Source organism: Pleurodeles waltl, chromosome 10, assembly GCF_031143425.1.
Source record: "Pleurodeles waltl isolate 20211129_DDA chromosome 10, aPleWal1.hap1.20221129, whole genome shotgun sequence".
In the NCBI taxonomy this organism is placed as follows: Eukaryota; Metazoa; Chordata; class Amphibia; order Caudata; family Salamandridae; genus Pleurodeles; species Pleurodeles waltl.
Window position 1 is genome coordinate 1,004,305,099 of NC_090449.1, and position 27,264 is coordinate 1,004,332,362.

At 45.5% G+C, this 27,264-nt stretch overlaps 1 protein-coding gene across 6 annotated transcripts in view; it reads left to right on the forward strand.

The window, feature by feature from the left end:
• Positions 1–27,264, forward strand: part of SHROOM4 (shroom family member 4) — a 365,241-nt gene that overhangs the window by 273,622 nt on the left and 64,355 nt on the right. For all 6 annotated transcript variants that reach the window (XM_069211858.1, XM_069211860.1, XM_069211861.1 and 3 more), the window contains 2 exons: positions 6,699–6,830; positions 24,142–26,863. In XM_069211858.1, the coding sequence (XP_069067959.1) occupies positions 6,699–6,830; positions 24,142–26,863 (2,854 nt within the window). The remainder of the gene's footprint in view (positions 1–6,698; positions 6,831–24,141; positions 26,864–27,264) is intronic.

Sequence of the window (27,264 nt, forward strand, 5' to 3'; positions counted from 1 at the left end):
CTTGACTTGAACAGCACGAGTCGAAGAAGCAGCAGCCAACGACTGACCTCTCACCGCCGCCATCGCATCAGCTCGCACTGCCGACAACTCATGTGACCTCGCTAAAATCAGAATATCGTCAAGGGACATGCCCTGTTGCCGAAGGATAAGCTTTCTTAACGCATTGGACCGACATCCTTGAATAATCTGCGCTCGGATTTCTTCTTGCTGGTTCAGACCCGTGCACGAACTCGCTAGTTTCCTCAATCGGGCGTAAAACATATCCATAGACTCTACTTCAGTCTGTTGCGCCTGTCTCAGTTTGAACCTTTCATAATCTGAGTTAAGTTGAGGATCAAAATATCTATTCAACGCCGTCACTGCTGCAGGAAAGTCCGACCTGTCACCTGTATCCGGCAACGAATCAAACAACTCTTGTAACTCATCTCCCCCATCAACAGCATCACCGACCTGCGCACAGCTCCATCCATTTCTCTGGTAGCGCAAAAATAGTTTTCTAAGCGATTTATCCACAGACGCCACCTGGGCGCAGCAGTGGCCGGGTCAACCAATTGACTAAACGGTGGCAACGAAGTAATCGAGGAGTGAACATTATTATTTAATTGTGCTGGGAGTTGTGGATTCCCTGGTGGTTGAGGAGGATTGGCATTGCCCACATTATCTGGTGGTGGGGCACTCATTTTCACACCTCCTTTTAGTCAACTGTGCTGCAAAAATCAATGATGTCCCTCTGTTCCTTTATTTATCAACTCTCTTTTTTTTTTCCTTGCACTCTATTCAGCCCTTTTCTTTTTTTTTTTATTTAGTCCGTTTTTTTTTTTTTTTTTTTTTTTTTTTTACAAACCGACGTCCGTGTCCGTGTTTTTTTTCTTTTATTTGTTATGCTCTTTCTTTTATTCTCTTCCTTGCACTCTCTTCGGCCCTTTTTTCTTTTTTTTTCTTTTTTTTTTATTGAGTCCGGTTTTTTTTTTCAAACCGACGTCCGTGTCAGCTGTTCTCTCAGCTGAGACGCTGTTATTTGCAGCGCTCAGCTGAGACGACACATCTCCTCGTCGGCGCTGCTCAGCCCAGGCCAGACGCGCCTGCGAGCAGCGCGTTCTCAGCGCTCAAGCTGCCCCACGTGGCAGTCTGCTCAAGGCGGGGCCGGGACCGGGCTATCCCTTTCAGCCTGCCGCGACTGGGAAGCGGCACGGCAGAGATCTCGTTGCCTGGGGCGGGGCACGCTGCCAGGGCCGGGCTTTTTTTTTCTTCAGTCTCCCCGATTGGGAGACCGCGGGGCACGTGACGGTCTTCCCCGGGACGGGGCGTGCCGCCGGCTCACCTTCTCGTGATTCCCCCGACCGGGAAATTCACGCCTCACCGCCTTTCACTAGCAGGCCCTCGACGGCTTCCCGACCAGGTACCTCCCGGGGCCATTTATTTTCGCTTGTTTTCTTGACGGCTGGCTCCACCATGCGCGCTCCTTCACGCCACCATCACTTTCCCACTAGTCTTTTTTTCGGATCCCACTCGTCGCCATTGTAGACACGTGGCGCTTCGAGCTAATTACACACACAGACACGATGCATGGCTGCCACACTCGGAACTGCGTCACCGCAGTTCCGTCCTTTATTTATACACTTGTGCTCCATGCCCCTCCCGGACACGTTGAGCACGTTAACATGATACAGAGAGCCCGTATGGCTCTCAGTTCCTCTTTACAGAGGAGATAGGAGACATGACTAACCCCGACATCCTGCGCCTGAGATATGTGATCCTGGGCACGCCACTGTATCCCATTGAGTCAGGATTGAGGTGCCTAGAAACAGGAATAAGTAAACCCGGAGCATTGGCCGCGGTGTGAAGAAGGCACTTCTCCCAGCCCTGCACCCCCCCACCCCGACACGCGGATTTCCTGGAGTGGAAGGCACACAACAGGATATTATCGCAGCTGCTGCCTGTAAAGCAGGTTCAGGTTGTTTGCAGTAGACAGGTGGCTGGTTCTCGGTGAAAGTTTTACGGTGGTGATCGGGTTATTGATGGGAGGCACCAGACAGAGAAAGTGTCTGCTGAGACGGGCTCGCCCTCTCTTTGAGAGATTAGTCTCGGAGATCCTTGCGGAAGCAGCTCTTTTGGGCTCAGCAGGGGATGGGCAACCCTCCCTCACTTGCTGACAGAGCCCAGCGAGGGGGACTGGACGCTGGCGCCCCCTTGTTGAGGCGGGGGGCAGGTGGAGCTTGTACCCTGGTAATGCCCATTCCAGTTTTCTACTCCGTACCCGTTGTGGGAGATGTGTCCTGGGTAGGCACGACCGAAATGTGCACCAACCACACCGAAAAATCCCTCAGAGAGCATGGGGTAAGTAGGCATCGAATGCACTATTAATATAGCGCACAGCAGAACCCTTATTGTCTCTAGGCGCTTCCATACAGTAGGATATCATCCAGTTTATTGGTACCTAGTAATTTGCAGGGCATTAAAGGAGAATTGTAGGGAGGCCAGCACGCGCCCAACTTGACTCCACCCCTCCCCCCGTGCCACTCTAAGCAGCAGGTGCGCATCCGACTGAGCTGCTATGTTGAACAGAGCCTGCAGTCTGAGCAGCAGAGCTCCCCAGTGTGATCTCATTCAGGCAACCGACTAAAACATTATTACATTGTTTGCTACATTGGAGGCAGAAAGTGGTGTGGGCCAAAGTATTGTTGCAATGTTCTACATTACTTTTCCCATTCCCTAATTGACTCCCTGTGTGATCTTCGGAAGGTAACCGTGGCCAGTCCTCATACTTCGCCAGCCCGTTTCAGGCCGTTCACCCAGAGTGTTAATCATATCTGTATTTGCAGTTTGTTGTTAGACCTCGTTGAGGGAACATGAGCGCAGATGAATCACTGATCTCGTTCAGGCAGCCTGATCTTGTTTCATATCTGGAAGACCAAAGGTTCTTGTAGAGCTCTCAAGTTTCCCTGTTCCATGTGTTATTTGCTCATCCAGACCAGGTTTTTGCTTTGATTTCTGGGACTTGCTGTTCTGTTCATCTCATTATCTCAAATACATTCAACAAAGAAACCTCTGCTCAAGATTGGCACCTCGCCTTAGAACACCACCATACAAGAAAAAGACCATAGGTGGTACATCCTTCTCCGTTCAAGCAGCCAAACTATGGAATTCATTACCCCCAACTATAAGAGCCACAGATAACTATCTTGTCTTCAGAAAACTACTCAAGAGTTGGCTCTTTCCTTCATAACCACCATATTCAAACAGCTATGGTCTGCATATGCCTATGTTGACACATATTTTATATCGGATTATGTGTATATTCTAGTTATATATAGTTCTTTAGAAAATATGTATTGCTACTATGTCATAACAATAAACTACACACATACTCTTTTTAACCTGTTTAACTAATGTATATTTACTCATGGTTTAAATACGTATATGTATGCACATGTGTGTGTGTATATATATATATATGTATGGTATTCTATGCTTAACATGTTCATATGTCATTGCATAGCTCCTAGATAAGTTGTTATATTAGATACTTATGAGTCCCTGCTCTCATTTTATATCACACTTTGTCTACCCATCACCATATGTCATGTCTCTATCAAACTATCCTCCATTCTCACTCTGACTCATCCCAAATCCATTCTACTACTTTCATCTCCTAAATAACCCTGCCTAAGCTCTTCCCTCCTCTTCCACATCTAACTCACCCAAAACTCACTTTACTACCATGATCTCCCAAACAACCCTACTAAATTCTCCCTCATTTATCTCACCTTTGACTCATCCAAAACCCCTCCTGCTACTATAGTCTCCCTAACCCTTTCCACAGACTCTTCCCTCCTCCACCTTTACTCATCCCAAGCCTAAATCCTATTACCATAAACTCCCAATTAACACTTCTGGATTCTTCCCTCCTTCACCCCTCCATTACTCCAGTCAATCCAACTAACAAACTCACATATCCACAGCTCAAATTAACTCATAATAATACTAAAACTATACTCATATTTCCCTATACTAATCCACCACTAATTCCTTTTGGGTTCCGGAGTAGCGTGCTACTCGCCGAAAAGCGCTTTGACACCTCGTCAGTGGTAGTAAGCGCTATATAAATACTAATACAATACAATTATGACATCAGGGGCGTATTATGCATAGTGCCCTAAAACAGGCATGTGCCCCTCAGGGCACTATGGAATCACAGAAGGGGCAGCAGACGTACATGTGGCCCCTTCTGTAATACTGATACCGCTGGTGCACATATAATACCAGGGCTTTCTTCAGCGGGCGTTCCCTCATTTGTGTGGGTGTCCTAATAAGGTGCAGACAAGCCCTTAGGAAGCTCACTGTAAGTGATCCCCCTGAGGGCAGCCCTCTGAAGGGGAGGAAAGGGGTCCCTTGGAAGTTCCAGACACCCCCTTCAGGTGAGTGCAGTCACTCACTTCACCCACTTGCAGTGGGATCTCTGTCACGTCTAAAGTGTATGTGGCTGCCACCGGCACTGTGAAACACAGAGCGGCTTGAAAGCAGCCTCTGTTTTTTATTGACACCACTAGCCCCAGGGCAACCTCAAGCTTGCTTGTGTCGTGGGGGCAGTGCATCCTATCCTGGGCTATGCCAGGCACACCTTTTCAGATGCGTGGCGGACATGTTAGACTGGGGCAGAGATGTCAAATGTAGGCTGATGGAGCCATGTCAGTGACTATCGTAAAAATCTGGCATCACTCCGATCCACCTTGGCGTAAACTGGATGGACTAGTTCTAGAATTAGCAAATAATGCCATTCCGCTACAACAAATACTTCCAGTCTTGGGCCTTTACTCAACAAACAGGTGCATCCTGTATTGTAGTTTCTGCTCCATTCAGGATGACCAGGGGGGCAAACGCCAGGTGGCAATGATTTGCTGGTAGGATTGCTGGTTGACTCCATATCATTGGGACACCTTGTTTTCAGTCATGGGCTGTCAACAATTGTTTAAGGTCCCACCCCAAGTTAGTCAAGGCTATCCACATTTTTTGGGGCTTTGCCAATTTTTATAGGAGGTTCATTCATTAGTTTTCTGAAGTCAGTAGACACTTGATCAAGTGACTACGGATGGGAGTATTTTTTGTTTGGTCAAATAAAGCAGATTGGTATTTTGCTTTTTGAAAGAGCTTTTTTCCTATTTCCCCAGTTTTGCAGCAGCTTAATCTAGAATTTCCTCTTATGGTTGAGACAGATGTTTCCTATCATGCTATGAGAAGGGCTCTTCTCGGAGAAATCGCTGGTCAGGTTTACTAGTTGAAATTTTAATGTAATTTCAATTGAACAGAATACATTACAAGCCCCTCGAAACAATGATATGTAGACGGATAGGCCAGCATTGAAAAAGTTGTGTCCCAGTGGCATAAACATCCATTCACCCTCTTTCTGAGAGATGTCCGTCTTTGGTTAACAAAATTACATTAGCAATAGGGCACAGGCTCTATTTGGAACATTAAAGTGTGTTCACGTTTGCATGCTGCATCATTGATTCTGTGGAATAATCCTGTGATTGCGACTGCCGTCAGATAATAATGGAAACCATGTCTATTTCTCATCCACATAATGGTGAATTTTTGATCCCATTCTTCAATTTGCCAAAAATAGAAAATTGTTTCATTGATGGAAGATAGAACATTGTTTCAGGGATTAAAGCTAGTTCTAATTTTTTGGTTTACATTTTGTGATAGATTTGCTTTTAATGTTTGCATCAACATATTAAATTACTAAAATTGGGCATGTTTTCAAATTTACAGCATGTACCTTAATCTCAGCAGTGCCAGGACCTTCTTTAGAAGTAATGGGGATGGATGCTGCAGTTGGTTTCTAAGCACAGAGCGTCTTATTGCTACTTGTTATTTAAGGCTTAGGTTGAGTGGAAAGGGAGGTGGGTGGTAAGTGTGGCTTATCTGCCTCAGTGTATGAGGGGCTTAGGAGGAGGCTAGACCCTGTAGAAATCCCCTCTAACCAGTTGCATTGACATCCGTTGAATCCAGTTGTGGCATATGGGCTTTTGGGCATTATTGTAGATACGTTGAGCAGAAAAAAGTTGTTGGAGTTCCTTGTATAAGAAGACCAATAAAATAAAAAGACATTGATCACCAGTGCGAAGATGCAACTTGAATATCTCCCATAGCAATGCAGTAGATGTTCAGAAATGCTCCCGCAGTAACTGCGTCCTGTCAAAACCAATTGTTATATGTCAGTTGAAATCTATACTATTGGAAATACAAATCATTAGTTATTTGTTGGAGAGAAGTGGACCTAAAAAATTGAAAATTATTTTAGTCATTTTGTCTAAAAAATAAAAAAAAATACAGATGCTGAGACAAATATTCAGACGGATTTTGTATACTTGTATCTACTGAGTCTTCAAGGAGTGGCTGAACGTGGAAAAGGAGTGGGTGGTGTACTGTCTTGTATTCCCCAAAAAAGGGGTGTGCAGTTGGGTATAGATGTGCAATGCCGTGGTGCTTGGTGCCACTGCCTGCTCGGCTGGAAACATCCCTCTTGCACCTCTAATGATATCATGACAAAAACTTGAGTGTATCTGAGCTCTCTGTGTCCACTGATTAAAGAATGCCTTTGTCCCCTGCTTGTTGACAAAGGGAAACCCTGTGGGAAGTGATTTCAGAGCCGGTCCCTTGTGCTGACTTCCTTTTCCCATTCTTGTCTCTGGCAGGAGGAATGTCCCCATCATAAGGCCTCACTCATGGCACCTGGCCAAGCTGTCGGAGGCCCGCCCTGAAGCGGGCACCATGCACTTTCCCCCAGATACCTTCAGCTTGTCCTGGCACTCAGGATGCGAAACAAGGTGAGTACATGTCGCTCTCTGGCATCAGAGGGGGAATCTTCTTTCTGTGGAATGGGTGGGGAAAACTTCTAAACAATGTATTCATAACGTTTGAATCCACAGGTTCCTTTCTCTAATCTGACGAAGTAATTAACGCATAGCATCATCAGCGAACACAATGTCTAGACTTGAATGAATGGAATGGGACACTTAAACTACCTTTCTTGTGCCTTAGAAGTTGTAGTAGCTCATACAAGAAATGCTTACTCAATGTTTATAAACTCCTCTTTCATTTAGGAAGTCTCACTATGTGGTCTAGATATAACTTGAAGTCACAGATGATTAGGGTGTCATCGTTTGGACCAGTTGGATAGATGCAAACTTCAAAATATTACAGAAACAAGGAATACATTTTGAGTATGTTTCAAATGTGATTTATTGCTTCATGAGTTTCTCCCTTTTGCCGTTTCCACAGCTCCCTGAGTTCTTCCTTTCTGTTTTGACCCCATGGAGGAAACCCATCCAATTCAAAAAGCTCCAAGTACAAAATAACTCAATGCTGTTTTTCCGAGTATGGCACTCCTGCATAAATGTTATCCGTAAACTTCTGAACTAGGCACCCTCTGCCTGTCAAGAAGCCCCTTTCCTTCACTGGGTCTAATGAAGAGATAGCTTCGTATGGTTTCGGTCAAGCTCGTGTTGGCTTTTTTGAAGCATACCTGCTCAGCCCCTTCGTGCAGGAAGCTGAACAGGATGACAGCCAGAGGCAGATCTTTGAATCAGCTCCCAAAAGCATTGTCTTAGCAGAAGAACATTGGTACTGGAACAGTTGAGCCTGCCTTCTGTCCAGATAGTGCTCCCCGCCTGCTACCAATGTAATTATCTTTAAATATCCTCCCCAGGAACACTCACTAAACCGACAAGAGTTGGGGTCAGCACCGTGCTTGATCACCGTAGGCTGCAGCTTATGTACTTACTTGATCCAAAACAAGAATGTACACTTTGCGGTAGATGTGTGTGTGTGCATGTATATGTGTGTGTGTATATATATATATATATGTTCAATGGCATGTAGCTGCAGATACACATGCTGTGCATATATCGCCATCTACTATTGGGCTTGGAACGTTAAAAGTTGTTTTTCTTCGAAGAAGCTTTTTCGAGTCACAGGATCGAGTGACTCCTCCTCTCGGTAATAGTGCGCATGGGCATCAAGTCCTTTTGTTAGATTGTTTTCTTTCGACCATCGGGTTCGGACATGTTCCTTCTTGCTCCGGTAGATTTAGGTTTGGTACTATCTGAACTTTTGTATCTTTTCCTTCAACTTAGGTATAGTTTTTCTAATAAGTTTCTGACTGCACTCGATCGGATTGTAGTGTTGGAATTGAATAAATGCCCTTCTCGGGCCTACTGCATCACAGGCTCATTAATCGGACTCCATTTCGATTCTGTCCTCAGTGCCACACCAATTTCCCATACACCGACCAGCATCCGGTGTCCAACCTCTGCCTCTCTCCAGAACACAAAAAAGAGACCTGCAAGACGTGCTGATCCTTCCAATCCAAGGAGCCCTTACGGGATCGAAGAGCATGACGGCTAGAGATAGCATTGAAGCCAGCAGAACAAACTCCCGACATCTTCGGTGACGAACAGGCACAGACTGCGGTCTCCATCCCAGACTCCGACTCAGACAGGGATAGCCAAATTATACCTCTGGCGCAGTACGTGAGTACACCAGCCCCTTCCAATCAAAAGCTTATGAAAAAATCATAAAAGAGCTTGCTGGCCATGGTTCTACCCAAAAACAACATATCGTTGACCGACCTTCGGGTTCATTGCCAAAAAAGGCCAAAGCTCACTCTACCAAACAGACTGCCACACCTGTTTTGGCATCGAGTCGAAGGACCGAGGCTTCCACTTCGGAACCAAGATGGCTACATAACACATCAGGGCCGAAACACCCAAGTTCCTCCTCTGAGCCCAAAAAAACTTTCACCTACAGTTCAAACCAGTTTCTCGGCACGTTTTAAAGCATTCCATCACCAAGCTTTCGGAGCATTCATTGGTGGGAAGCAAACAAGTTCCATCTTCAGAACAAGGAACAGATGAAACAGACAGACCAATTCTTGAGGTCATGAACCATAAACAAAGGCAATTACAGATCCAAAAGGACACAGGGAAGATTATTGCCTCTCCTCCTCCTATAACAAAGAGGAAACTAACATTCCAACAAACTTTGGAAACTGGCCCTTCACCAGTGAAGATATTTAAATATAAGGAGAAGCCAAAGATTGTGCACCAGCCTTCTCCACCGCATTCGCCTTTTTTTCCCTCATCTCCACCACCATCACCCACACAGTATTCCACACAATCTCCTGTCTCATCACATATCTCATCACATGGAGATTATATGGCTGACAATAATTATAACATTGACCCATGGGATTTGTATGATGCTGACCCAATTCCATCAAATGACCTAGATCTGTATCACACACGACCATCTAAACCTGAAGACACCACGGCCTATAATCAAGTCATTTCCAGAGCATCCACATACCACAACTTACACATGCACTTTGAGCCCATAGAAGAGGATTTCTTGTTTACTACACTTTCCTCTACACATAAGCAATACCAATGTTTGCCAGTGTTACCTAGTATGCTAAAACATGCTGACAATATTTTTAAGAGCCAGCAAAAGCAAGGGTGTTAACACCTAGGGTGGGCAAAAAATATAAAGCTGCACCATCTGGCCCAGTCTTTATATCCCAACAACTGCTACCTGATTCCATCGTGGTGAGTGCAGCTAGAAAAAGAGCAAATAGTCAGTCTATGGGGATTCTCCTCCTGTGATAAGAAAAGCCGCAAATTTGATGCAGCAGGCAAAAGGGTGGCAGTTCAAGCTGCAAATCAATGGAGAATTGCCAATTCCCAGGCTCTTTTAGTCAGGCAGGGCACGTTGGGACGTGATGCAGGAGTTCCTTCAATACCTCCCTACAGAACGTCAAAAAAGAGCACAACAGATAGTGGCAGAAGGACAAGTGATTGCCAAAAATCAGATTAGGTCTGCACTAGACGCAGCTGACACTGCAGCTAGGGGAATTAACACAAGTGTCATGATTAGAAGGCATGCTTAGTTGCGATCCTCAGGTTTAAAACCTGAAATACAACAAGCAGTCCTTAATATGCCATTTAATAAACAGCAACTATTTGGGCCTTAGGTGCATACCACAATTGAGAAACTAAAAAAGGACTCCAATACTGCAAAGGCCATGGGTGCCCTTTATACAACACCTTTTCGGGTACTTTTCGCAAGCCCCAGTTCAGAGGAGGTTTTAAACCCCAGACATCAGAGGCCTCTATGTCCCAACAAAAAACAGGGACAACAATATTATTCCAAATAATCTTTCAGGGGCTCCTATACAGGACACAATTTCAGATTTAGGGGCAAATCCACTACCACAAGAGGTGCCTCCACCTCGTCAAAGCAGTGACTGCTTCTCCATCCCTACACAGCACACATCTCCTGTGGGAGGAAGACTGCAATATTTCCATTCTGATTCGGAACAGATAACACCAGATCAGTGGGTACTGTCAATTATCAACAATGGTTATTGCCTAGAACTCATCTCTACTCCACCAAACATCTCCCCTCGTTCACACAGGCTTTCTCCAGAACACATGGCTCTCTTAAAATAAGAAGTTGAATCTCTTCTACTCAAAGGAGCAATAGAGGTGGTTCCCATCCACCAGCAAGGAATAGGAGAATATTCTCTATACTTCCTCATACCAAAAAAGGATGGCACTCTCAGACGAATCCTCAATCTCAGACCTCTCAATCAGAACATTCTCTCAGAGCATTTCCACATGGTCACTCTGCAAGATGTCATTTCCTTGTTACAAAATCAAGACTACATGACGGCATTAGATTTAAAAGATGCTTACTTCCACATTCCTATCCATCCAGCACACCGCAAATACGCAAATACTTAAGGTATGTGATAGCAGGCAAGCACTATCAATTCAAAGTGCTGCCCTTTGGAGTAACAACCGCACAAAGGGTATTCACAAAATGTTGAGCAGTAGTTGCAGCATACCTCAGAAGACAGCACATACATGTCTTCCCCTATCTAGACGACTGGCTCATAAAAGCCAGTACCAAGCAAATCCGTCAACAACTCCAACAATACACAATAGATTCCCTACACAAGCTGGGGTTCACAATCAATTACCAAAAATCTCAGCTTTAACCAGCACAAATTCAACCATATCTGGGAGCAATTTTGAGCACTCAGTCAGCCTAGCCTTCCCAAATTCACAACAAATTCAAGCGTTTCACACTCCCATTTCCCAATCACAATTCAATCAAACTTACACATTAAGGTTTATTATGAAGCTATTGGGAATGATGGAATCATGCATAGCAATAGTGCCCCATGCACGTCTAAACATGAGACCCCTAAAACAGTGTCTCTCACAACAATGGTCTCAGGCACAGGGTCAACTTCACGATCTAGTGTTGTTGGACCTCCAAACGTACAACTCTCTGCAATGGTGGAATCACACCAGCTTATCAAAAGGGTGTCCATTTCAGGACCCAGTGCCACAGACCATAATCACCACAGATGCATCAATGACAGGTTGGGGAGCCCATCTCAACATTCTTACCATACAAGGAGAATGGGACTCGATTCAGCAGACTTACCACATAAACCATTTGGAATTGCTAGCAGTGTTCCTAGCATGCAAAGCATTCCAACCGGAGATGACGCACAAGACAGTGTTAATAAGAACAGACAACATGACAACAATGTACTATCTGCAGAAACGGGGGGACACACTCATCCCAATTGTCCCTTCTAGTACAAGTCAATTTGGAAATGGGCGATTCACAATTGCATTCAACTGTTAGTGGAGTATATCCCAGGGATACACAACCAAGTAGCGGACCTCTTAAGCAGGACACAGCAACAAATACATGACTGGGAGATTCACCTACAAGTAATTCAACAGTACTTTCACATGTGGGAAACACTAAAAATAGACCTTTTCACAAACAGCAAATGCAAAATGCCCAAACTTCGCATCCGGGTACCCACACTCTCTATCCAAGGGCAATGCTCTATGGATCAATTGGTCAGGGATATTTGCTTAAGTTTTTCCCCCTCTCCCACTAATTCCACTTCTGGTCAACAAAATTCATCACACCTCTCTCACTACGATACTCATAGCTCCCACGTGGGCACGTCAACACTGGTATACAACACTGTTGGATCTGTCTGTAGTACCACATCACAAACTTCAAAATAGACCAGACGTACTGACTCAAAACAAAGGTCAAATCAGGCATCCCAATCCCAGTGTGCTCCTCCTGGCGATTTGGCTCCTGAGGTCATACAATTTGGCTATCGTACCTGGCTAAAAGAGCTTGGGATTTGGCAATTCTCCATTGATTTGCAGCTTGAGTTGCCACCCTTTTGCCTGCTGCTTCAAATTTGCGGCTTTCCTTATCAGGAGGAGGAGCATCCCCGTAGACTGACTATTTGCTCTTTTTCTGAGACGGGAGATTGTGTGGAATAGTGTGTGGGTGATGGTGGAAGTGGAGTGTGAGTTGGTGGAGATGAGGGAAGAAAGGGCGAATGCGGAGGAGAAGGCTGGTGCACAGTCTTTGGCTTCACCTTATGTTAAAATATCTTCGCTGGTGTAGGGCCAGTTTCCAAAGTTTGCTGGAATGTTAGTTTCCTCTTTGTTATGGGAGGAGGAGAGGCAATAATCTTCCCTGTGTCCTTTTTGAATCTGTATTCTTCTTTGTTTATGGTCCATGACCTCAAGAATTGGTCTAATGTCTGTTTCATTTGTTTCTTGTTCTGAAGATGGAACTTGTTTGCTTCCAACCAATAAATGCTCCAAAAGCTTGGTGATGGAATGCTTTAAACTTGCAGAGAAACTGGTTTGAACCGTAGGTAAAAAGAAATTCGGCTCCGAGGAGGAACTTGGGTGTTTCGGCTCAGAAGAGGAGCATGGGTGTTTCGGCCCTGATGTGGTATGTAGCCATCTCGGTTCCGAAGTGGAATCCTCGGTCTTTCGACTCAGGTGTGGCAGTCTGTATGGTAGAGTGAGCTTTGGCCTTTTTCGGCACCGAACCCGAGGGTCGTCGACGATATGTTGGTTTTGGGTTGAACCATGGTGAATCAGTGGTGGAGCCAAGGCCTTTTGTGATATATATATATATATATATATATTTTTTTTTTTCTCAAATGTTTTTGATTGGAAGGGGCTAGTGTACTCACTTACTGCGCCGGAGGTATAATTTGGCTATCCCAATCTGAGTCGCGGTTGGAGTTGGAGTCCGGGATGGAGACCCGCAGTCTGTGCCAGTTCCTCACCGAAGATGTCGGGAGTTTGTTCCGCTGACTTCGATGCCATCTCTAGCTGTCTTGCTCTTCGATCCCGTAAGGTCTTCTTGGATCGGAAGGATTGGCATGCCTCCCAGGTCTCTTCTTTGTGTTCCGGTGAGAGGCAGAGGTTGTACACCGAATGCTGGTCGTTGTATGAGAATTTGGCGTGGCACCGAGGACAGAATTGAAATGGAGTCCGATCCATGTGCCTGTGACGCAGTAAGCCCTAGAAGGCCTGAGAAGGGCATGGGCAACTGAAAGGATGTTTATTCGATCCCGACACTACAGTCAGATCGAGTGCAGTCAGAAATGCATTCGAAAAATGATACCAACGTTGAAGGAAAAGATAGAGAAGTTCAGATAGTACCAAACCAAAATCTACCAGAGCCAGAGTGAACACATCCGAACCTGATGGCGGAAAGAAAACAATCTAACAAGGGACTCAATGCCCATGTACACTATCACGGAGAGTAGGAGTCACTCGATCTCGTGACTCGAAAAAGCTTCTTAGAAGAAAAACAACTTGTAACACTCCGAGCCCACCCTAGATGGCGATAAATGCACTGCATGTGAATATGCAGCACTACATGCCACGAACAGATGTACACTGGGTAAGTGACATTTTCCATATATATAATATATTAAAAACCAAATGTTACAGGGGTGCTCTACTGAGGTTCATATTTTACAAACATAAAACCATAGAAATTCAGCAATTGTAGTTATCTCAAGAAACTATAACTCGTGCCCTAAAATAGAACCTGAACCGAACTATAACGTCCCTTTACTGAATTTCTACGTTTCTTTTAAAAATTCTATTTCATAACTATAACGTCCCCAAAACCTTTGTTTTTTTCAATGAATTTCTACTTTTTTTAATGCTATTTCCTAACTATAACGTCACTGTAACTTGTTTTTTTTTCAGTACATTTCTAGAGTATTTTTAACATAAAGTAATATTTATCATACGTTAATCCAACCGCCGTCACGCATGGCTGAAGGCTGTGCACGGCTGGTGTTTGGCCACAGACTCCGTCCCCAACTTCCCAAATGCAGCCATCCTGCGGGCCTCCTCCCCGGGCCACCTCTGGTCCTGGGGACTGCATTCCCCAGGGCGCTTTTAGCCCTGAGGACCCCATCTCCGAGGCCTGGCAACATAGTTTAGGGTGGGGGGGCACACAGCACCACATTTCACCAATTTCAGCCCTAGGGACCCTATCCCCCAAGGCCCAGCACATATTGTAGAGGAGGGGGGCAGGTGCCCCCCTCCCTGGGCTGATAACGGTCCCAGGGAAACCATCCCCCAGGGGCTGGCACATTGCTTTTGGGAGAGAGGGGCATGTGTCCCCCCTATCCTCTCCTGCCCCCCCAATAAGGCTGCTCTTGGACCTGGGTACCCCATCCCCCGGCCTACAAAGAGTGGGTGCTCACTGAGGCCATCTGCCACATTATGGTTGGGGGTCCCTGGGGAGTCCCAAGGCCCCCTTATGGTTGGAGGGTCTCTGGGGGCTCCCAAGGCCCCCACCGACCCAGCCGGCTCCCTGCCTCTTGCAAGAGCCACCATTACTCCCGCCCGCAGGGAGCAGCTAAAAGTGTTTCCCCCTGCGGGTGGGAGCAATCTTCATCTATTTCTCTGCTTTCTTCAGTGCAGGCAGGAAACCGACAAAATGTCCTCTCCAAGCAGGTAGCAGCATTTTTCATGCTCTCACCCACAGGGAGCAGACTTAGTGTTTTCTCCCGCTTTAGGGGGAGTTTTGAAATTGCTCCCTTCAAGCAAGACCAATCACAGGCTTCCCTGCCCGTGCCATTGTGGGGTGGGTTCCCTGGGACATCGCCTGCGGTGGTCCTGGGGGATGGGGTCCTCAAAGCCATTAATGGCTCAGGGAGGAGGCCCCTCCCCTCCCCTTTGCATGCACAACTGGGCTCTTGGGGTTCCCGGGGATGACATTGGCCCCTGGGAGGGGGCCTATGTGCTCCCGCTCCCCATTTTTCAATATGGTTGGGTACACGGGGCTGAGATCAGCCTGGGAACAGGGGCTACATGCCCCTCCCCATTTTTCAATACTGGTGGCCTCCTGGGATGCAGCTCCTCCCACTTCTCAATATCTGCTGCGGATGGGGTCGCGGGGGATGAAATCGGCCCAACAGGGGGACCCTGGGCAACCTTCTCTCTTTCTGAAAAGGCCAGGCCCCGGGAGATGGGATCCCTGGGGCCGAAATTGGCCTGGGGCGGGGGGGCTACATGTCCCCCTCACCATTTTATAAAACGCCAGACCCAGCTGATTTCGGTCAAGGGGGGCCATGTGCCCCTCCCACATTTTAATAAGGCTGAGCCCCAGGAGATGGGGTCCCCAGGGTCGAGATCTGGGGAAGGAGGCTTCATGCCCCTCTCCCACTTTCAGCCAGTCCCCAGGAGATAGGGTCCTGGGGGTTAGTGTCAGCTCAGTTGGGGGGGGGGGGGGGCTATGTGCCCCCCTCCATCTTTCAATACAACTGGGCCCTGGGGCTGAAATCAGCCTGGGGGGGGGGGGGTTAAGGGCTGCCCCTCTTCAACTTTTTAAAAAGACCAGACCTTGGAGGGTGCAGTCCCTTGGGCCGAAATCACCCCCTCCCCTTTGTCAGTACTGGCCAGGTCCTGGGGAATGCGGTCTCTGGAGCCAAAATTGGCCTGGGGAGAACACCTCGCCTTGCGACTCTACTTGGTGGCCTACCAAACTTGGACCCACACCCCCAACCCCAGTCACAATGCCAGGAACCTCTGCATCATCATAGACTGCAAACTGGACATGACCACACAACCTTTCAGATGGCTCCTGAGCAACTCATGCAAGAACCTCACACATGTCCTCGACACTAGTATGCTGGACTGTGGCAACACCCTATATGCTGGAATCAGCAAGCAACCCCCCCAGAACACTTCAAACCATCCAGATCTCAAAAGCCAAAATCACTCTTAACCGCCCACTGGTCACTCACATTACGCTGCCCCTCGCATAGATCCACTAGCTCCCAATACACACATGCGCACAGTTCAAACTCACATTTCACATTTTCAAAGCATACACAACATAGGTCATGTATACCTCAAGAGTTGCATCTCCTTTCACAAACCCCTGAGACACCTCTCCTCAGCCAAACTCCTACCTGCACACATCCCACACCTACAGCGAACCAGATAGAGAGGTGGGGGCCTTCTCCTACATCGCTCCTAAAGTGCAGGGCACCCTTGCACTACACAACATCAGAGCCTACTCCTCTCCTCTTGAATTCAGCCAAAAACTGAAGACCCTTATCTTTTGAACAGCCCCCTCCCCCGCCATAGACAAGGCTAAACTTCAACCTTCTCAGCGCCAGCATACCCTGTAGGACAGTGGTTCCCAACCTTTTGACTTCTGAAGACCCCCACTTTATCCTTACTGGAACCCAGGGACCCCCGCTGAATCAATATTGGAATCCGGGGGACCCTCCCCACTGAGCTATTACTGGATCCCGGCCTACACACTGCTGATTTGAAATGTGCAAATCAAAACACACAGAAAGAAACATTTATCAAGCTCATACACAATTTATACCACATTTATATTTGTTTGCAAATTAAATAAAATTTAAAAATATATATAATTTTAATAGGAATGAAGCCACACATCCCTCAAATCAATCTGAGGATTCTAATTTAATTTTTAGCCTCTAATTTCAAATTCCTTGACATTTACAGTATATTTTAATATTTTCAGGTGCACATTTAGCCACTTTAATTATATACACTTAATTAATAAGTTAATGTTTAATTTCTACGCAGTCATGGCCCCCCCTGAGGAATCTTTGCGAACCACCAGTGGTCCCCGGACCACAAGTTGGGAACCACTTCTCTAGGGTGATAGTTAATTCTACAAATTAACATAACATAGAAAAACATAAAACATAACATAAAGATATGAATAAAACAGTTCTGCTTGACCGACCAGGGCTGTAGTGTATCTCTGACCTCCAGCTTTCCTTGTTTTTCTGCGTTGAAGGGTGTATCCCTGTGCAGGTTTCCATTCCAGAACTGCATGACAAGGGTGTCCAGAATTCAGACTGGAGATGCCATACGATGCTGTACATACCACCATAATGAAGGGTGGAGATATAGCCAGGACCTCTGGAAATTTGTGATTCTCTGGCTGCAGCGGTTTCCACATAATTATGGATTTGCTGCACTTCCCACATAATCCTTCGATCTTATGTATAATTTGCAGATTTTAGCAAAAAAAAATGTTTCTCCCTCAAAAGGATCAAAAGTTACTAAAATGCTGCCACTCTTGGTAGGCCCTTTAGCCCCTTGGGTGCTCAGGTTGTAACGGTTATGTCCTCGTTTGCACCGCTCGGGTGCCTAGGATGTAACCGTTACGTCCTGGTATGGGCCCTCAGGGGAAGTGTTAGCACTCCCTGTGATGGTGCCCTCCTCACCCCTCCCATGGACAGGGATGGAAGGGAAATCGCTTCCCCTACCATCCCCGCTCCCCCCCGCCCCCCAGTGACGTCTGATGACATCAGCGTATGTGCGCGTTGACCTCATCAGAGGCCACCCCCACCGCGCTGGAGATCGGAAGCAAAATGCAAAAGCATTTCTCTTCTGATCCCCGGCCGGGGGCAGGAGAGGCGTCAAAGTAAAGGCCTTTCCTTTGTCTCTCTGAGCATTTCTGCTGCCCGATTGTGAAACGATCGTGCAGCAGAAATGCCTACTAGACACCAGGGATTTTGTTTTGGTGTGTTTACTTAAAAGGGGAGTGGCCACTAGACACCAGGGAGTTTTTTTATTTTTACAAAATGAAGAAGGGGGGCGATCCCTTGAGCAAGGGTCGCTCCCCTGGGGGGAAATTATTTATTAGGCCATTTCTGCCCCCTGGGGGCAGGTCGGCCTATTTTAATTAGGCCTATCTGCCCCCCGGGGATGGGGGGGGAGGGCAGAAGCCACTAGACGCCAGGGAGTTTTTGTTTTAATTGTAAACAATGAAGGGGAGTGACCCCTTGAGCAAGGGTCGCTCCCCTGGGTGGAAATTCTTTATTAGGCCCTCTCACCCTCCTGGGGCAGATCAGCCTATTTTAATTAGGCCGATCTGCCCCCGGGTGGGGTACAAGCCACTAGGGATATATATATATATTTTTTAACGTAAACATTGAAGAGTAGTGACCCCTTGAGCAAGTGTCGCTCCCCTGGATGGCAAATTCTTTTTAGGCCATTTCTGCCCCCTTGAGGGCAGATCACCCTATTTTTATTAGGCCAATCTGTCCCCAAGGGGGGCAGAAACTACTAGACACCAGGGATTTTATTTTTTACGTCAGTTTCACGCAAGGGGATCGACACCTTAGGCAAGGGTGGCTCCTCTGGGGGCCAAATTTATTTTAGGCCACTTCTTCCCCCTGTGGGAGCAGATTGGCCTATTTTAATTACGCCGATCTGCCCCCTTAGGCACCAGGAAGTGGTGTGTGTATGTTTTGTTTGGGACGGCAGCACTTTGGGCAAGGGTCGCTCCCCATGGGAGCACATTACTGTTCTCCATTCTCTCCCCTTTTGGGGCAGATTGGCCTATTTTTGTAAGGCCCATCTGCCCCCAAGGGGAACAGAAAGCCCACCAGAGACCTGGGAAGTTTTTTTTTTTTGTTTTTTTTAAAAGAGGGTGGGTGGTATGCCCATACCCCCACCCCAAATAAATGGGGACAAAGTTGTTCTGCCCACCGGTGGGAAGATGGGGCAGTTATCCCTGATCCACTCCCTAGGGGGGCAGAAAGCCTACTAGATGCCAGAGAATAAAAACAAATATATATATATATATATATAGTGGGGTGGTGGCTACCAACCAGTAAGGGCATGGTTGTGCCCCCACTCCAACTGAAGGGGGCAACAGTCTTTCACCTCTCCGCCTGCATACTAAAACATGTTAACCCATGGCAAGCAAGAGGGTTTTGGTTTTACATTTGGCCCATGAGAGCTTGTCTAACTCTCAAAGTCGTCCCACTTGAAATGATGAGGGTTGCACTTTTGGGACTTTGGGACGCTGCCATGTAGAAACATCTAGGAGACCTAGACACACCTGCAAACTAAACATCTGGGTGAGTCCATGGTGGTGTGCTTCACTTGCCCCTGCACCATTTTCTTACCCACAATGCCCTGCAAACCTCCAACTTTGCTTGGAATCACATTTTCACCACTTTTTTGTGATGGAACCTTCAGGAATCTGCAGGAACCTACAAAATTCTTACCAGCCAGCATTGTCGCACTTATACCGATAGAAATTCTGACCCACTTGTCAACCTAAAAACGTTTTTTCCCAAACTGCCCTTTTGGAACCGCTTTGGTTCTCTCTCAATTTTGACATGTTTTTGGCTCTTCCCTGACACAGGCACTTAGCTCACCTACACAAGTGAGGTATCATTTTTATCGGAAGACTGAGGGGAACGTTGGGTGTTAGGAAATGTGTGCCGGTGCGGTGATCCCACACTGAAATGTGAGGAAAATGTGATTTTGTTTAGCTAAATTTGAGGTTTGCTGAGGATTCTGGGTAAGAAAATACTGGGGGATCCTTACAAGTCACACCTCCCTGGACTCCCTCGAGTGTCTAGTTTTCAGAAATGTCTAGGTTTGGTAGGTTTCCCTAGATGGCTGCTGAGCCCAGGACCAAAAAGGTAGGTGCCCCCCCCTTGCAATAACAGGTAGTTTTGTATTTGATAATTTTGATGTGTCCACGTAGTGTTCTGGGGCATTTCCTGTCACGGGCACTAGGCCTACCCACACAAGTGAGGTACCATTGTTACTGTGAGATGTGGGGTAATGCTGTGTAGAAGGAAATGTGTGGCTCCCCTCAGATTCTAGAACTTTCTATCACCGAAATGTAATGAAAAAGTGTTTTTTTTGCCAAATTTTTAGGTTTGCTAAGGATTCTGGATAACAGAACCCGGTGAGAGTGCCACAAGTTACCCTATTCTGGGTTCCCCTAGGTGTCTAGTTTTCAGAAATGTCCAAGTTTGTTAGTTTTTCCTATTTTCCGGATGAGCTAGAGGCCAAAATCCACAGCTAGGCCCTTTGCAAAAAAAAACAGGTCAGTTTTCTTTGGGGAAATGTGATGCGTCCATGTTTTGGGGCATTTCTCCTCTACTCCATCACCTTGATTAGGTGACTAAGGAAATATTTATAGACGAACAGTTCAAAGCCGTAAGAATCTTTTCTTGCCCACTTCCGGCCTCCTCGGCCACAAACGAGTCCATGTTTGGAGTCTGCACCAACACAATTGTTTCAGAGAGACAATTGCTTATTAATAGTTTTTGCTGTCAGAAGTTGATTTCATCTTGTTTCGGTGCTTGACATTGTTGTTGCAGGAAGGGTGGTGGAGTGGGCACCGTGGTGTTTGCCAGCTGGCTAAGGTGGGCTCTCAAGGCACATGCCGCAGCATGTTCCTGAGGCAGGGGGCAGGATGTGGCGCAGCACACCCCCTGCTGCGAGTACCTGCAGCTTGCTCTGCCAAGTGCACCGTTCATCCTGTCCACGCACTGCCTCCTAACAAAGGGAAGCAGGAAGTGGAGGGGGGGGGCTGTCTCCGAGGGGAGACATTCCTGTGATCAGGCCTACTCACCGACGCTCCTTGGCAAAAAAAAAAAATGACTTGAAGCCTTAGTTCAAACAAAAGGCCCAGCCAATGTTTGTCACATGTAAGTGTGTAATCAGAGAGAAAAGCACCAAGTACTATTAGCTAAAGTTGTAGAGATTTAAAGAGGCACTTCTGAACTCTGTGTACACCTGTGCCTTGATTGTTCTGTGTACCACGAGCCAGAGATCACATGAAAGGTGAAGAGGTATTTACTGTCCATATCATGGAGGCTGGAGGTATGGCTGGAAATAGTGGAAGTATGGATTATCGAGTAAGGAATATTGAGATACAAGAATATGGAGTAGGGAATCTAGAGATTTAAAAAAAAAACTGAGATACAAGAATATGAAGTAGAGAGTATTGAGATGCAAGAATATGGAGTAGGGCATATCAAGATACAAGGATATGGAGTAGGGCATATCAAGTTAAATAAGTAATATTGACATCCAAGAATCTGGAGAATGGAATATCGAGATACAAGATTATGGAGTAGGGAATATCGAGATACTAGAATAAGGAATATCAAGATACAAGAATATGGAGTAGAGGATATCGAGAGACAAAAATATGTAGTAGGAAATATCGAGATACAATAACATGGAGTAGGGAATATTGAGATACAAGATTATGGAGTGGGGAATATTGAGATACTAAAATAAGGAATATCAAGATACAAGAATATGGAGTAGGGGATATAGAGATACAGGAATATGAAGTAAGGAATTTCGAGATACTAGAATAAGGAGTATTAAGATACAAGCATATGGAGTTGGGGATATCGAGATACAGGAATATGAAGTAAGGAATATCGAGATACTAGAATAAGGAATATTAAGATACAAGAATATAGAGTAGGAGATATTGAGATACAAGAATATGGAGTAGGAGATATTGAGATACAAGAATATGGAGTAGGGGATATCAAGAGACAAGAATATGTAATAGGGAATATTGAGATACAAGATTATGGAATAGGGAATGTTGAGATACAAGATTATGGAATAGGGAATATTGAGATACAATATTATGGAGTAGGTAATATAGAGATACTAGAATAAGGAATATCATTATACAAGAATATGGAGTAGGGGATATTGAGATACAAGAATATGGAGTAGGGAATTTCGAGATACTAGAATGAAATACTCATAATATCGCGAGATAAGTATATATAAGTAGAGGTTTACTGTACTTGATGTTATTTGCATATTTCTAAATATGTTTAGTCTCGGTGATGAGATTTGCATTTTATATTTAAAGATTTGAGTGTTTAAAATTATTCCGTTTTTATATCCAACATTCTGTTTGTGGTGGAAGTTTTCCTTAATATTTCCCACTTAAATAAATTGCTAATACATATAATGTCAAGGTACACTGATGTAGAGTTGGTATTTTAGCAACAATAACAATATATTGATATTCACTACTCAGTATTAGTAGACTACAACTGCTGGAGACCAAATGGGCTCTGCATGGCAGGTGTTAAGTGGTAGGGCTGGCTGGCCTGATGCCCTTCACCAACTGAATATTAGATCTAGAAAGTGAATATTTATAAAATATCTTTAAAAACTCAAAACTTTAAATTTAAAATAACAAATCTTATCGCTTAGTGGATTGAAAGCATATTTTAAAAACGTGTAACTGTAAGAAATTAATATATGAAATGGCACTTTATTAAATTGGGGAATAATCGTCCTGGCATTCACCTCAAACTGAATATTATAGGAACTGAATGAATTTAAAAACCCTAAACATTTTCATATAAAATAAACATCTTATTGCACAGTAGACTTTGAACATGTTTAGAAATATGCATATCTGTAGGAAAGTACTAGACAAAATGGCAATTTATTTAAGTGGGGAATAATATTTAAGACTGTTGGGTGGGCCTGCCCTTGCTCATTAAGCGTGAAAATAAACATCTGCAGATACTGTACACACTTTCGATGTTTGAGCAAGAAGGATAATGTTGCTCTTTTTAAGTCTTGCTGTCTCCTGTTAAACCTGTTGTGGACAGTACCAGTACTTCAGTGCACTATGGGTCAACCCGTTGCTTACCATTCGTTGGCTTTCTTGTCACCCTCATTTGCTTGTTTTCTATTCAACTGCTTTCCTTCCACCTCTTGTGGTTGTTTCAACCCTGGAACATGGCTTCTGTGCCATTCTTTTGATTGGATGACTATATCCTTCCACTTCTTCCACTTCTGGCATTCAGGGAACTTAGGTTCATATTTATGGGCTTTTGGTGCAGTGCAGAGAGTCATCTTGCTGCTCTGTCCTGCTTCAAGGGGAAAGAATGCACAGTATCTATGGCATATAGCGCATTCCTGTCTTTTCCCTCTACGCCGGCGCTGTATTTGCAGCCTAGTGCAGAAGCAGGCACCCTTGCACGATGGTACAAACGTGCCTGCATTGTAGCCAGGATTGTTTTTGTGCAGGAAGGGACACACTGATAACATTATTTAGGTCTGGACTGGAGACAGCTAGAGATGTGTAGCTAACAAATCAAAACAGTTCATAAAACAGTTAAGTGCTTGAATTATGAACGTTTTGATTTGCTAGCTACACAGCTTGATTATGTGGCCAAGAATGCATTCCCTTTTTTTCCCCGCACTGTCAGAGATCATTAAATCATCTTCACCTAACGATGAACTGGGATGTCACAAGTTAATACAAAAGCAGCAGATGTGTGGTTGGAGATAACAGTAGGATATTGGCTTTAACATACGTTATATATTGTGTGCTTGTGTGTGTGTGTGTGCGCGCGCACACACTCTTTCTTCTTCTCATTCTTTACTTTTTATCATTTTATTCATCCTAGGGGATTAACTGTCTCTGGGCCACAGAAATGTAAAGCAAGTGGTACAATTTTTTCTCTGATGATAAGAATCATACTTTCTTGTGATGCTCATTAAAACTAAAAAGTGTTTCTATACCTTTTCTAAGTGCACTGGTACCCCAGCCTGCTAGGAAGCACTAACACTGTTCTACAAAATATCTGCGCAGTGATTAATGAGTATTCATTTCAAAGTTTCTAATGTGAGCATAAGCAGAACACATTCAAGCAGTGGCATGTTTTCTGCTGCTTTTGGAACATATGCCTGCCATAAAAAAGAAATAAATGACTATTGCATAACTTGCCAAGGTCCGACCTATGGGCATTGTCAGTCCTCTTTGCCAAAAGTAATAGAGTATGTAGCTTGTCTTCCATAGCTATGTTCATCTTATTTCTATTTGTGTAAGAGATATGTAATAGAATATGTAATTAACTGCTACTTACTAACAAGCCCTCTTTGTCACTTGCAGTGACCTCTCTATGCAGTGGAACCAGCTCTCCCGCCATTGCAGTACTGACAAGAGCAGCTCCATCGGGAGCATGGATAGCCTCGACCAACCCAGTCAAACCTACTACGAGGGAAATCTCTCGCCCATCGACCAGAACATGTATCACAACAAAAGAGACTCTGCGTACAGCTCATTCTCGGCCAGTTCCAATGCTTCCGACTACACAGTGTCCCTCAGGACTGAGGAGTCTGCCTCCATGGACTGCATCCTTCAGGACCTGGGCCCCTGCAAGCACAATGATGGCAGGTATCTGCAAACAGGAAATGGTGTCAGTGAAACCTCAGATGATGCCAGTTTGCACAGACCAGGTGGACATTCAGAACCCAACTCCAGGCCGCCATCAGGTACCTATGAACAAAACCTTGCCCTTTCTTGCAAAGCCCCTCCACAGCCTCCACTTAGGAGGGATAGCTTACGTGCTCCGAAAAGCCACCCTAGCCAAGAGAAGCGACGAGCTTCGGCCCCGGTGGATTTGTTGAATGCCACTGGGAGTTGGGCTTCTGATGACTTCCTCTCCACTCAAGATAAAGGCAGGGATGGGCGCCGCTGTGGACAAACATTCTCCTTGTGTTCAGAGCATATGAAGGATTGCTTACCCGCTGACCAGTACTATATGCTAAACTCACACCCGGACAAATGCCAGAAATGTACAGAGCCTCCCGCAAGTGAAAATTCAAAGCCATGCACAGAGCGTCCCTCTGGGAAGAAGGCAACAATTAATCATTTAACTTGTGAGAATGGGAAGGATGTTCACAAGACTGAAAACATTCAGGCTACATCAGCTTTGTTGATCAATTGCACTACCTCTTGCACAAAAGAACAGTTGACCACACAGTCAACGCGTTGGCACAGTGCCCTTGAGCAGTCTCCTGATGCAGAGCAATCATCTGACCTGACAAACTGTAGCAATGGCTCTGAACCCAAATCTATGCAGGAAGGACATCAGTGGACCGTCTCTCCACTGCACAGTATGCAGCGACATAGAAATAGTCGACGCTTAAAGGAAAATACCAAAGAACAGCTTTGTGAAGACTCATCATTCCATGATGAATGTAATAGGAATTTGAGTAAAGATAACCATAAATTCAAAGTTAGGACTGAAAATGATGGCAGTCTGCACCAATCGGGAAATAGAATCCCTTCAACCTTAAAATCGTATCCTGATCTGGAAAGGTCCTCGAGTGTGCCAAATGGGACAGCAGATCCACAGCGAGAACCGCACCACTCCCTAGAATCCACATCTGAAAACACCGGCGGACTCAGGCCAGCTCACAGCACAGAGGTGTTAGTAGAGGAATGCAAGGATCAGGAAGAAGCAAAGTTGCATGTCAAGAAACCTGGTTCATCCCGATTTCGTTCTGCGCAGATAAGAAGGAGGAGTGAGCGCTTTGCCACGAACCTCAGGAATGAAATCCAGAGGAGGAAAGCTCAGTTACATAAGAGTAATGGCAGTACAACTCTGCTCTGTGGAGAAGAACCGGTGGAGGAGATGGAAGAACCCTCTGAATGCCCTTCTCCTCCACGGCTACCCCTGCCGCCTCCACCTCCGCCACCAAAGACCAGGTCAATAAGACCGCAAGACAAGAAGGCCAAAGACAAATGGAAGAAGGACTCTACCGAATGCCTTCTGGAAATGCCAAAGAATGTGCAGGTGTCTGAAGTTGAGAGAGTCTCTGATCATGTAATGGTGAATACAGCCACATTTGATGAGAAGTGGGCAGATTCTCATCCAAAGCCAAACCAATCTATTTCAGAAGAGAAGCCTGCCAGTGGCCTGCAGTGTGGAACATCCTCTGAGTACCTGAATCAAGAGCCAAAGGAACCAATGTTGGATGAAGTAGTAAGACCTACTGGCCATCTGCCAGATCGAACAGTTGCTGTGACAGATGTAAAATGGAGCACGCCATGTCCATCTCCAGATTTTGAAAGGCAAAGAGCTCAGCAGGTATCCTACGGAGGGGGTGGGCGATGGACATGGTCTCCAGAGCAAAGGCTACAGCCAAAATCTAGACAACCCAAAGAAAGCCAGTCTGAGAGGACAGTCAACGAAAGCCCCCCAAAAGCCTATGCGACGGAACCAGAGATTGCACCTGCACCTACAAGAATCACCCAAGAAACCATACTCCTACCCTTTGCAGACAGGAGGAAGTTCTTTGAGGAAACCTGCAGGGGAGGCCCTGCTTCCCATCTTCCCAGTTTGGTTGTCCAGACGAGAAAGCCCAACTGTAGACCAAAGCATGCAGAGCCCAGTGTTTTCCAGCCTGTAGTTTCCGACTGTAGAAATTTAAGAAGGCTTTCAGTGGATCATAGCTATTCTCCACCATCACCAGTAAGACCAGAAGTCTCAGTGGCCTATACAGACTGTGGTCTGAATCAAGTTGCAGACCAGACCGTGTTCTACAATCAAGTGAAACACTCCAGTGAGCATGAGTATATCAGAGCTTTGAGTCGTACATGTAATATCCACGGCACAGTGGTCCACGAGCCGTGCATGTACTGTTCCGGGGACATATGTCCTGCCATGGTTAAGATGAATTTCCAGGCGAGCCACCACAGCTGTTGCTTCCACCAACACCAGTGGCCGCGATGCGGTGAGCGATGTTGTCCATCTCAGCATAAAGTCCTAGAAGAGAGCAGCTTTGCACACAATGATACTTGGTCTTGCAGAAAGCCGTGCTTCCAGGTGAGTCTGTCTTCTGTTAGTTTGGTCCTCAGCACGCTTGCCTGTCCAAGGAAAGGTCTCCAGTGGGTAGCTCACCCTTAAAGTAGCTCACCGAAGTGCAAGCAAAGAAAGTACATAATTCAGAGGGTCTAGCCATTATGAACATGACAGTGCTAGATATCTCCATATCATTGCAGTGGCCACCACCAAAACCAATCATACAGCTCAAAGCTTACACACAGATACACTTTCTCTCCGCATATGTACGCATATGTGCGATATTATGTATATGAGTTTTAAATATCGTCCAGACAAAAATATTGTAGCCAAAAAATAAATTACTGCAAAATAAAGAAGGTAAGTTTTTGTTCGGAAAGTTTATTTTTAGTTTTATTCTTAACTCCATTTCTATTTTTCTTAAA